Source organism: Hemitrygon akajei, chromosome 18 (assembly GCF_048418815.1).
Source record: "Hemitrygon akajei chromosome 18, sHemAka1.3, whole genome shotgun sequence".
NCBI classification, from domain to species: domain Eukaryota; kingdom Metazoa; phylum Chordata; class Chondrichthyes; order Myliobatiformes; family Dasyatidae; genus Hemitrygon; species Hemitrygon akajei.
This window is the reverse complement of record NC_133141.1, coordinates 38,207,363-38,220,514: the sequence shown is the minus strand read 5'-3', so window position 1 is coordinate 38,220,514 and position 13,152 is coordinate 38,207,363. Positions and strand designations below refer to the sequence as shown.

At 39.2% G+C, this 13,152-nt stretch overlaps 1 protein-coding gene across 9 annotated transcripts in view; it reads left to right on the top strand.

Annotated features, from left to right (window-relative positions):
- Window positions 1-13,152, top strand: part of raraa (retinoic acid receptor, alpha a) — a 397,838-nt gene that overhangs the window by 305,883 nt on the left and 78,803 nt on the right. For 8 of the 9 annotated variants that reach the window (XM_073071422.1, XM_073071424.1, XM_073071421.1 and 5 more), the window contains one exon: window positions 12,296-12,444. In XM_073071422.1, the coding sequence (XP_072927523.1) occupies window positions 12,296-12,444 (149 nt within the window). Of the gene's footprint in view, window positions 1-8,462; window positions 8,515-12,295; window positions 12,445-13,152 lie in introns of those variants that run through there. The other variant, XM_073071428.1, reaches the window with a different exon arrangement.

Below are 13,152 nucleotides of genomic sequence, written 5' to 3'. Positions count from 1 at the left end.
TATCTTGCACAACCGTATTGCTTCAACAATCAAATGGAACCCAATAATAATTCAGTGGTAACATGGAGCCCAAAGCCTCAGACAGTATTACAATCCATCTTATCTTTGGGTTTCCTGTAGATACTCCTCTGTATCTCTGTTTTTATTTTTTTATACTTATAAAATCTAGCTTAACATTTTTAATGATTTTTATGTACGTGAGCTTTCAATGTATGCAAACAGTCCTGAAATGGCTCTTGACCTCAAGCATTGACTGTCTATTCCCCTCCCTAGATGCTGCTTGACCTGTTGAGTTCCTCCAGCAACTTATTTTTTGTTCCAAGCCTGTCTGTTTTTCCTATCAGTCAACCTGAACCTGTCCCAAAATAATTATTTTAGTTTAGCAAAATGCAGTTTTATACTGACTGGCATTACATTCCATCTGTCACTCTCTTTTATGTTTGACCATCTTACAAATTTTTCTTCTTCTGTTTTTAATCTTATTCAGTGATACAGTATGGTAACAGGCCATTCCAGCCCCATGAGCTCACTCTGCCCAATTACACCCATGTGACCAATTAGCCTACTAACTGGTGTATATTTTTGGAATGTGGGAGAAAACTGGAGCACCCTAAGCACTGCCATTTCCTTTCTCCATTTATCAGCTTCTTTTGAGGTCATTGGAGATCCAATGGGAAGCAGTCTGGTGTTTTCCATGTTTCTAGTGGGTATTTTGAGAACCCCAGGAAAAATATGAACCTGTTTGCTCAGTTTCTTAGGCTTTACGTGTCGCCAGAGCATTAGTCTGCTTTTGGCTTTCTGAGCGGATCTCTTTAATAAAAAAAAATGTTCCACTGAAGAGACTGTACACTCAGCTGTTGTTTCATTACAGCACTTACACAATTCAAACCTATGGCATCTGGTTCCTTAATCTGCCATGGCAAATGTGTGTTCAATATTTCACCGACTGCTTTCGTATTCTGTATCCCGTCTGTTGCTACAGTACACAGTGACAATGGCCTGTAAAGCATGTCAATAAAACATTTTATTTGAACCTTGAGTTATTTTACCCAATGTTGGATAGAAACCCATCTTTAGTCATGCTATTTTATTGCATCATTTGGGATACTTTATTCAAGTTAAGGACAGTTAATAAGACTTGCTTTTACAAAATTAATTTATTTTCCCTCTCTGTTTCTTTTACTGCTACAGTAAAATCCCAACAGGATTGCTGACCCCATTGCCTGTGGTTAATACTCATTACATAGATCCAATGCCTCTTACAGAACTTCAATGCACTGGAAATTTGTTGTGTACTGTAATCTGTGAAGCAGCTTTTCAGATTCTAGCCAGGAGATTGCCAGTTAATGCCAAGCTGAAAATTAAATCTAAACCCATGGCACTCTAGGCTCTTCTTACTTGAGCACTGTTGCTACACAAACTGCTGACGAAAAAGGAGAGAGCAAGAAGAATGGAAAATGGTATTATGAAGAGTTAATGTGTTTTGCCATGATAGTCAAAAAGATAAGAGATTGCATGACTTTTGTTTGATGTTTGTCACATAACAGCCAGTGCAGCCGTTGTAATAATGAAAGCATAATTTTTTGCATAGCAAGATGATAATGGCCAGATAATCTGTTTTAGTTGGGTAACGTTAACCAAAACACCAGAGATCTCGCTTGTTCTTCTGCTGTGGCATCTTTTCACCCTGAAGGATCAGACGAACTTGGTTTCAAAGTCTGCACTGAAAGACTGTGAATGAGGTGTACAGTGTCAGACAAGAACCAACCAAAGATTTCAGTGAGTGAAGTTTATTGCACATTTTATTTACCATTAATCTCCACCTTGTGTTTGCAGTTACAAACACTCTGAATGTTTATGGCTTCAAAATGATTGGGCTATGGATGCTCCATATTCAAGAACGTGTTGATTGGTATCTTTGGGCTGGTTGTAGAAGTAAAGGAGCAAGAGTATGCCATTCAGGCACTCAATCTGCCGTGCACTGAAATCATCCCCATCTCATTGTGATACATTTCCAGAGCTGGCAGCACTTCATGACTTTACTAAAGTAGTCACATTGCACCTATAAATCTTGGAACTGAGTGTCGTTAGAGTAATTAGCTGTGGGTATGTTACATCTAAACCTAACCGTGCAATTGTCTCATGCCTAAGCGTATGTATTTCAGTGCATAAGGCACTTCAATACAATGAGCTGTGGAGATTCTCTCTTTTCTAACCAAGAGGTGAGTGTTCCCTGCATTCAGCCTTGGTGAGCTCAGTGTTAGGGGTTAATCCTTGGCGTTACCTGCTTGGAAACACAGTAACACTTAGTGCTGCATTTAGTTAGTGATTAGCTCTCTGATGGACATGCTACGTTTGTGCTAGAACGTGTGGTGACACTTACAGGCAGCCCCCAGCACATGCTTGTGTTGTGTTGGTTGTTAACACGTCGCACTCTTCACTGTATGATTCGATGTACTGTACACGATACTTAAATGAATCTGAATCTATTAGCCCTGCCACCTTTGCATTTTTGGGTAAATTCCTGGAACTTCCAACTTGCTCCGTAAATAAACTGTCCAAGTACAAGGACAAGAAAATGTTTGGCCTTTCCTGGAGTAGACTTGGGGCCGTTTGAAGAGGCAGGGCCCAGTCCAGCGAGCAAGGAACGAGCCAGTGTTTGGCTGATTTTAACTGCGTGGCCTGATCGAAAAGGTCATGGAGTTGGGTCGGAGGCGAGGGATGGGCTGGTGGTCAGCTTGCTGCTCTGCAAGGTTTACTCATCTCTGCATGCACTGTTATTTGTTTACTTTTTAATTGTTTGCATGATTTGTTCTTTTATTTTTTTAGTTGCACATTGGGTGTTCAATGGTTTTTTTTAATGAATTCTATTGGGTTTCTTTGTTTATGTGGCTGCCTGGAAGAAGATGAATTTCACGGCTGTATTAAATGGTAATTTATTGATATTTAAATGTACTTTGAAGAAAAAGCTGATAAACAAGTCAATATCCACTGCTTGGCTTGTACACTCTGACAATCAATTGAATTATCGTTGATGGTCGACAGACCTCAAGTCCACACAAGAAACTAGTCTCAGTCCTAGAGGGGAAACCGTGCAAAGCAGGTCACTTAGCTAGAATGTTTGGAATCAAGAGGAAGGGAAAACATTAATGCTAATGTTAAGAAAGTCTGATTGTTTCTGAAGGAGAGTACCTCTCTGAAATGTGCTGATTTTTGAAGTCTATAAAGGGTTGATGAATGCACACTGGTTTAGGACTGGTGTACATTTCTTTAACTGGCACATGATGTTCTAGCATTCTGCAGAGATAAGCATTCAGGAAAGCACTCTGCAGCTCTGCTCCGAGTTCATCACCACCCTTCCCTCATCTATTACATGCTGATGTTTACCAGACATCACGCACAAGTCACGTAGCTCTTAATCCCTATGGGAAGGCCACAGCAGCTGGAGCCAAAATCCTACTAACAAATTTAGACCGATTATTAATGCCTGACCTGTATCTTCACTAAGTGAACAAGCATTTCTCCTGGGACAACTTCTCAAGAGCATATTCAAAAATTTGACAGTAATGCAATAGTGCTGAGCCAGTAGTAAACTAATAGATGGATTTTTATGATGTCATTTTCTTCAAGGTCATAAGTAATTTTGCATTTTAACCATCTATTTCACACAGGATAATAACATTGCAGCACAAAATAAAAAAAGACCAAAATGTTTTTCCTCATTTTTAAAAATAAATTTAAATATAGATGGACAAAATCGGAGTCAAGTTTTTTTGCCATATGCACTGTTACCTAACCTGGCTCTTTCAAGTAATGTGTTATGAAAAATATACTTTTATGGTAGTCATAATTTTCTAACCCTTCATAGTTTGGTTTTTCAATTTTGTCCACTGTCTTTATACCCCTACCCTCAGCCACTTCATTATTTAGCACAGAGAGGAAATCCTTGGGCTGACTAATATTATGTTTTGTAACTCTAAAACATAAAACTAATTGAAAGAAAAACACAGGGATACTGGAGATAACGTATCTAGCATAGTAAATTTTAAATTGTTCCATTCAGGCCTAAAGATTTAATCACTGTGGAGGATTTCTTACTCTTGTGGGATAATGTCTTTCCTGACAAGGGCGGGGGGCACTCTGCTTGGCAGATGAGACTTGTGGCTGTGAAATAGTCTCAGGTTCTGGGGCCTACTCGGTGGTGGGTGTAGGAATTGTCTCTGGAACTACGGGAAGTGGTTCGACAGCCCTGGATACCTTTTTTCTCTTTCTTTCTTTTCAAATTATTATTATTATTATCCAAAATAATAAGAGTACATTGAAGTAGGTAACACTTACAATGTCTCAAAGGAAAAAAAAACATTGTTTTAAAGATTGCATTAGTAGGGTTTTTAAAAAATATTTTTCAAAGAAAAGTGAGGAAAAAAAACAATTGACTCTGACAGGGAAATACGGGCCATTCCCAGGGATGTAAAGGCGGGGCTCTTGGCATTTTCTGGACATGTTGGCATCCTGAATAGTACATGACAAGCTGCTCGATCTGCTGATCTATTCCAGGCCACCAGCAAAGCTTCAAGCCAATGCTTTCATTTTGACCATGCCTAGATGACCGACCTATACTGTAGTTCCTCTAACACCTCTCAAAACCCATATAATTCAAGGGTGAGCTCATTCTGGTGCTGGTAAAAGTGGGTTAACTGGGATTTCTGCTGCACATTCCAGCTATTTTGGATGGCCATGTAGACTAGAGACAGTGTGCGGTCTTTTCTGGTGTCCCTTTGGATCACCTCTGCCTTAGTAGGGAGACTTCCAATTTTATTTAGGGAGAATACGTCAAGAGGAGTGTCCTCTTCTGCAGTGTTCAGTGATTTTTCTTTTCCCAAAGATAAACAGGATAATCCATCAGCATTTCCAGATTAGTTGACCGAATGAATTTGATCTTGTAATTGTGTTCTCCAAGAAACAGCCCATCTCTGTATTTGTGCTGCTGCTGTTGGTGGAACACCCTTCTGTGGATTGAAAATGGACACTAGTGGTTAATGGTCAGTAATGAGGGTAAACTCTCTCCCATACAGGTACTGTTGAAATATTTTACACCCAAACCAGACTCAAGGCCTCTCAGTCAATCTGAGCATAATTTTTCTCTGTAGCAGTAAGGGAACATGATGCAAAGGCTATAGGGTGCTCACTTCCATCACTCATATCATGTGACATGACTGCACCTATACCATTAGGTGAGGTGTCACAGGCAAGCTTCACTGGACTATGTGGATTATAATGTGTGAGTATAATATCTGACATCACCATTTCCTTTACCTTTTGGAAAGACACCTCACACTGCTTTTGTCCATTGCTATTTCTTCCTGATCTGTAGTAATGAGTTCAAGGGGTGGAGCACAGTAGCCAGGTTTGGCAGGAACCTGTTGTAGTAATTGACAAATCCTTAAAATGACTGTAACTGCGACTCGTCCTTTGACCTTGGGGCATTCACCACTGCTTGAATTTTCTTAGCACACTTGTGTAATTCTTGTGCATCAATGGTGTGACCACAGTAAGTGATGCTTGATTTAAAGAATTCATACTTGTTGCATCATGCTCTGAGTACATAATCTTCTAATCATTTTAACACTGTCTTGAGATTTTGGAGATGTTCCTTGTCATCCTTACTGGTAATAATGATGTCATACAGATAACAAAATCCCTGAGCAGCCTAGCAGTACCTGGTCCAGAGCTTTCTCCCAGATTACAGGTGCAGATGCTACTCCAAAAATAAGCCTATTATAACAATAAAACACTTAGTGAGAGTTTATGATGAGAAACACTTTGGACTCTTCTTCCACCTCCATCTGTAGGTATGCCTCAGCTAAGTCCACTTTGCTAAAGTGTTTCCCTCCAGAAAGGTTTGCAAATATATTCTCTATCCTGGGCAGAGGGTATTGATCTCCTTTCAGTACTGGGTTGATGGAGACCTTAAAATCACCACAGATCCTGATAGACTTATTCTTCTTTGCTACTGAGGCCACTGGCGGTACCCATGAGCTCGACTCAACCTTGGAAAGAACTCCTCTGCCTCCAGGCAATCAAGCTTACTGGCTACTTAATCAATGATGGACTTTGTAAAACTTTGGTGTGGCATTTTCATTTAACACTTTTACCGTTGATGTGTTTTGAGTTTTCCAATCCCATACTTGTCATACTGTTATGTTCTGTAATTCCAAAATGTGAAACTAATGGAAAGAAAAACATGGGGTGACAAGAGATAACATGTCTAGTTTCATTTTTACTTTAAGCAACGTGTGCACATATGTCCTGGTGGCATAACGACACATGCCTTTCACGTACTTTTACATGTAACCTGTAATGAATTATTAAACAAACAAAAAGAATTCTTAATCAAATAATATATTCACAATATTACTCAAGTATAACTGCCATTGGTTGTCCACACAAGGACATTTGCAGCCCAGTTTATGGGTTAGTGATCCCATAACAATCCTGCTGTCTTTATTCTCATCACTCACTGCTGGGGTAGTTGGAAAAGTTTGCAAAGAACAGAGGTGAAATCTGAAAGATTCCTTTTGCCATGCATTGTTACATCTGTTGGCAGAAAAACAAAGCTGTAAAGGGTAACTTTGTGTTACATGATATAATTCTATTGCAAAATAAAAATTCAAAATGTTTTAGCTAGAAGTATTAATTGGGCTACTCGTGAAATCAATCCGATATTATGTCACAGCATTTTGAATGTGTCTCTGCACCTTTACTGCAGACTTCCATTACATTAAGAGATGCTTAGCTACGTTTGATCAAGTTGTTGTGTGCATTGAGCACGTTATTTGCATACTCTTAGAAAACTACCCTATTAGTGCGTATTTGTTACTTGAGATTCATTTCCTTAGAGTCATTCACAGGAAGATAAAGAAAGAAAATAGAATTTATAGAAAACGATACATTAACAAAGGCTGACAATGGCCAGCGTGCAAAAGGGTGGACAAATTGTGCAAATAAAAAGTAATACCGAGGTCATGTTGTAAAGAATCCTTGAAAGTGAGTGTGCAGGTCGTAGAATCAGTTCAGAGTTGTGGTGTGTGAAGTTATGCTGGAAGTCAGAAGCCTATTTTAAGAAAACTGTAGCTTGATGTAGGGCATTGAAAGTTTATTTTAGTTTTATTTTTATTTAGGGATACAGCGTGGAATAGGCCCTTCCAGCCCTTTGAGCTGTGCTGCCCAGCAACCCACCAATTTAACCCTAGCCTAATCACGGGACAATTTACAATGACCAGTTAACATATTAAGGTATACATCTTTGGATTGTGGGAGAAAACGGGACACCCAGAGGAACCCCACGCGCACAGGGGAAGAAATTACAAACCTGCTTACAGAGGCCGCTGGAATTGAACTCCGAACTCTGCCCCGAGCTGTAATAGCATTGCGCTAACTGCTACATTGCAGTGCACCCAGGAATCATTATACCGGTAATTTAGGAAGGGACAAAGTGTACGATGGCTGGCAATCTATGTGACACTGATGCGATTTCCAATTTCATGATGCAAACCACAACTTTAGATTGATAAGGAAAGCCAGATCAATTATTTTCCTGTGCAGTTGGTATCCTGAGCGAACTGAAAGATGCAATTCGATAGTTGTTATACAGTTTAACTATAATAGAACACAGAGTCTTTGAATATATTTGAAGTAGCAAGTGTGTATATATTTAAATTAAATCAAGAAATATAAGTTATCTAAATTTATCTCATTTCTTGGAGTATTTGGCCCATCGAGTCTGCTCCAGCATTTCATCATCCTTCTCAACCCCATTCTCCTGCCTTCTCCCCATACATAACCTTTGATACCCTGACAAATCAGAAGAATCTATCAACCTCCGCTTTAAATATACCCAATGACTTGGCCTGGACAGCCGTCTATGGCAATGAATTCTACAAATTCACCACCCTCTAGCTAAAGAAATTCCTCCTCATCTCTGTTCTAAATTATGGAACAACTGTTGAAGATCTGGAATGTTCGACTGCAAGGGGATGTGATTGTAGCTTTGAAAAGGGAGTTGGGTAAGTACTTCAAAAGCAACTAAACAATGCTGGACTATGGAGAGAAAGTGGGACTAGTTAGATTATTACTGCATAGAGCAGGTTTAGCTCAATGGGCCGAATGACTTTGCTGCTGTAACCTCTGAGATTCTGTAATCATTGTTAAGCCTTGGACATTCCTGCTGGCTTACCTTCTTGCTGAATAACCTCATTGAGCTATCAGGGAGCTGATGCTTTGGATTTTCAAATACCTGAGCAAACCCTTCGGTTTCCTGATATGTGAAGAATAAGCTTCATTAGCCGAATGCTGTGCAATCAAGCCTTTAGAGACTTGTGGCTTGATGGAAAGTTAAATTTACAGCACACACTGCACTATTGAAGTTTTTGTTCCCTCCTATCATCTTGCAAAAAAACAGCAAACTTCAGTTGATAATGAAAGTCAAACCAGATGCTGATCAGGCTTCAGTTGGTGAGTTATTTTTAGTCTCTGTTTATTTATTTGTCTGAAAATTTCTGAAGCTACTGTTTCCAGAGATTTTGTGTCCCCTGGCATCTTTGCTTTGGTAGACATCTTCAGATATTTCTGCTGGCATTAAAAAAAATTGCAGCTCAAATTTGAGCGACCCACTTTATCTGACCCAGGGAAAGCTTTGCCCAGTATTTATTTACATTATAATTTATTTTTGCTGTTAATACCTGGCTTGCTGAGTATTTCCAACATTTTAATTTCAGATTTGTAGCATCCATATATTTAGGTTAAGATACTTTTTCAATCCAGTCACATTGACAATGTAGAGAGGTGTTATTTTTAAGTTCAACACAGTTTTCTTACTTTGAAAAGGTTTGCAGTGCAGAAGCCACATGCCATATGTTTCAGTAGAGTTACCTGGACAACATAGAGTTATTCAGTATAGTTTGGCACAGCTATGGGGTGATGTTATCGTGCCTCAGCAGCTCTGACTTACAAAGAATAAAATCAAGGTTTAGCTGCTACACCGTCTAGTGATCTTAATAAATGTTGATGATGATAGGTGAATAGCCTGTTGCATCTCACTTCATTGGCTTGCACGTGAAAGTAATCATATGCACAGTGTACCCTTGACATGGGCAAGTTGCAGGAGAGACTGGGAAAACAGAATATCGAAAGATACTTGGGTAGTTTTAAAGCAATCTACGTGTCTGAGCTTTCATCACATTGAAAGCAATTGGAACGTCAGTCAGTGCTTGGGCAGAATGCTGGCTTTATTGGTAGAACAGTTTCAAGTTTTCTGCGCAGTTCTGTGTAATGCTGTGACGCACAGATTAAAATAGTACAGGCAAAAGTGGATTGTAAATGACAAGCTGCTAAAACATCATCTAAGTGAATGATGTATATGATTATGGATTGTGGTTTTCAAGCTGCAGTTTTGACTGTAGAGCGTCTCAATTTTTCCCTCCTTGCTCGAACAGAAAGATTTATTCTTTTGTCCACCCCCATGAATGTCCCTGCTCTCTTCCCATCATCTATTTAAGTTATTAACAGTGAAGGTGAAGTATTTGTGACATTTTATCCTCTAACTCCACCATGTCCCTGAAGGAGGATTGAACTACTTTTTCTTATATAAAGAAGGGTCATTTGTACTTAGCATTAGCACCCAAAGACAAGTGTGAATATCAATTGCCGTATATACTATCCCCACAAATTAGACTTCTCTGTGAATCCAGAGGTAACTATAACAAACGAGAAGCTCAAGTACACATTTATTGCTGACAATCACAGACAAATTTGTTTTCTTATCTTTTATTTTCCCAATCCCAGCTGTTCGACAGCTAATTAAATAATTTTGAAGTGTATTTGTGTTTTAATATAGGGGAACTGGGCAAACTACTTGGAACATTAGTGAGATATTAAATCCTTTTTTTGTTGTTGTTCTGGTTGGAGAATAAAGTTGGCCAGATAATTGAAACAAAGAAAAATGTGCTTTTAATGCACATTACTGGACTTTGTACAGGTCAGTTTAAAGATATAACAGTTTAATGTTACATCTTTAAGATTTGCTACTTCAGACGGTGATGCGCATCCACAGACCTTCCTTGACTGTTTTTGGAGGTAGGGTGATACGTACCATTGATTTGTGACTCAGAAGTGAGATCACGACCAGTCCACCAAGTCTGGCGCTAATTTATGTAAATATGGAGGATTATTTTGTTTTGCCATTGATGGAAAATTGTATATATGTTCTTTACAGGGATTTATGAATGTGCTGTAAGTATTAGTAATTAAATACAATATATTCCCAGTTATTTCATTCACTGCTCTTTGGCTGATTGGCTTTTCCTGTTGTAAAGCAGCAAGCATTTTTGGTGGATGTTTTGATATTGCCTGTTCTTAGTCTCAAAGTCACGGGATTGCAAAATGCTCGTGAATGTTGCACTGTACGTTTTATTCTCATGTTTCTTCCCACATTCTTAGCAGGATTGTAGAAGAATGTGTTATAACAGCTCTTGTCTATCCTCCCTATGGTAATTTTGAGTGACTAGGTTTTTCTATGATTCTGTACTCTGCCAATTACTTTAAAGACCATAATTAAACGATTGAGGCAAGAGATTTTTCAAAGATTATGTTGACTTATAATTGGAAAATGAGAGTCACAAGGTATTAATCGGAGCCTGCGGTGCAGGCATGTACAGAATTCAGACAAAGGTGTGCAAACAATGTGTATTTCCATCCTTCTGACACATTTTACCCATGTATGCTTTCCTATGAAAGGGGGTATATTTAACATGGAGGTTAGGAAGGCCTTATAGAAATGAGGGGTTGAGATCGTGGAGGGATTTGAGGATGGCACGGTAGCAACACTTTACCGTGTCAGCAGTCCTCGATTGCAGTTCAGTTTCTGCCACTCCCTGTGAGGCGTCTATACGTTCCCACCCACGTTCCATAGTCATGCGGTTAGGGTTAATGAGTTGTGGGAATGGTGGAAGCGTGGTGACTCTTGGGGACTTCCCGCAGCACACCCATGGTCTGTGTTGGTTGTTGACGCAAATGATGCATTTCAGTGTATGTTTCGACATAAGTGTGACAAATAAAGCTTATTTTTAAAAAGTATTTCAAGACAATGCAAACAAAGTCTGAGGTGTTGGTTGACTTCTGCCTTGCTGTCAGTAATTAGTGGTTTATTCTTCTCCAGTGGCGTAATATTTTCAGCTTTCAATAACTCCAGCATTGCTCCCACTTAAAGATTGACAGATTGCAGCCTTGCAACTTTTAGATGAGGTGGTGCCAGAGAGACCGACCAGATCCAGGGGAATGTCCATGGTTGCTTGACTTGGTGGGTGGGCAAGGTGTAGCTGCTGAATGGATCATCTCAATTCTCTTGAGCTTCTTGCGCATGTTGTCCAGGAAGGAAGGGAGAGAGGTTTGAGGAGACTGTTAAAAATGCAGAACTGCAGCAGGATAAGACTAGGAAAGTTGTTGTATTCACACTTCTGGATGGTGTAAGGATAATGAGTAATTTTGAGAGGAAAGCAGGAGATTTCTGCTCTTGACATTCAGGAAGATCTGACAATGGACATCTGAACTAATTTAGCACTGTATCCATTAAAATCAAAATGGGGGGCCTTATTGGGAGACAAGGTAAGAATCAAGGGACAAGTGCAGTCAGTGCAAAGATGGGTAAATTAAACAAGTTGATGGCTGCAGAAGAATTGTGCCATTGATCTGTTCCAAGTAAAGAGTAATAGAACCTCTCACAAGTGAAAACATTTACGATCATCTGCTTTTGCAGATGTCAAGAAGAAGTACACAACATATTGAAAATAATGTGGGCGTTTTCTTCCTTTTCTGTTGTGAAAAGCAAGATAAAATTGAAATAGTGAAGAAAGTAAAGTTAAGCAGGAAAAAGCATCATGATTCGTACATTGCACGCAATAATGTTTGCAAACATTTAGTTAACATCTTCAAGAAGGAAATTAAATGACGCTTGGGGAAGGACAACAATATTTAATCCAATTCCTAGTGTGCTGTACCTTTGAGTACAGTTCTGCAAGGGTTTCCATTATCTCTAAATATACCAAACTGTGTCATTTCAATGACACCTTCTACATACCATTGTTCCGTAGATTACAGAGTCAGAGTCTAAATTTGCCATTTCTGTTCTCATTCCCCTTTTCTACAGTAATTGAATTGAAAACTTGGTTATTTTATTGAATGCCTCTTTTTACTTTAAAATTGGACTGATTTTTAAAGAGAATATTATTTTGTATTTCAGCCATAGAAACGCAGAGTACCAGCTCAGAGGAGATTGTGCCCAGTCCACCTTCTCCACCCCCTCCTCCACGTGTATACAAACCCTGCTTTGTCTGCCAAGACAAGTCATCAGGTTACCACTATGGAGTCAGCGCTTGTGAAGGATGCAAGGTATGAGATAAACCTCAGTTACTTTTACTTCGTTATGCCAGTTTCAAGGGAGTGGTGCTAAATGTGATGCCATCTGCTCTTGTAACACACTGTTTTACTTTCCTAACCTGTGCCGTTTCAATGAAGACTGCAAACGGAACAGCCAGATACAAATCCTGAAACCTGGAACATAATAGTGGCCTCTCACCATGAGAAGAAAACGAATTGTCTTATTTCTCTAAAATGTGCTTAACATGAAAAATATTGTTTTGCACCAGCAATATTTTTGAATCATACTATACATTACTGTATCTTAATAAATACTACCCCAACACTTAAATATCATCTGTTCCAAGAAAAAAACCCAAACACATACCTGACAGAAGCGTAAAATTCAACCCCACCCTAATATTGGCACATTTGCGTAGATTTAAGCACAACGCTTTACGGTATAGGCAACCTGGGTTTAATTCCTAATGCTGCCTGTAAGGAGTTTGTACATTCTCCCCATGACTGCATGGGTTTCCTCTGGGTGCTCTAGTTTCCTCCCTCAGTCCAAAGACATGCCAGTCAGTAGGTTAATTGGCCATTATAAATTGTCTTGTGATTAGGCTAGGATTAAATCTGCTGGGCAGAATGGCTCAAAGTCCTGGAAGGTCCTATTCCACACTGTATCTCAATAAATTTTAAAAAAACTGTTTTTAGTGATGGCACCATGGTTAAATTTCC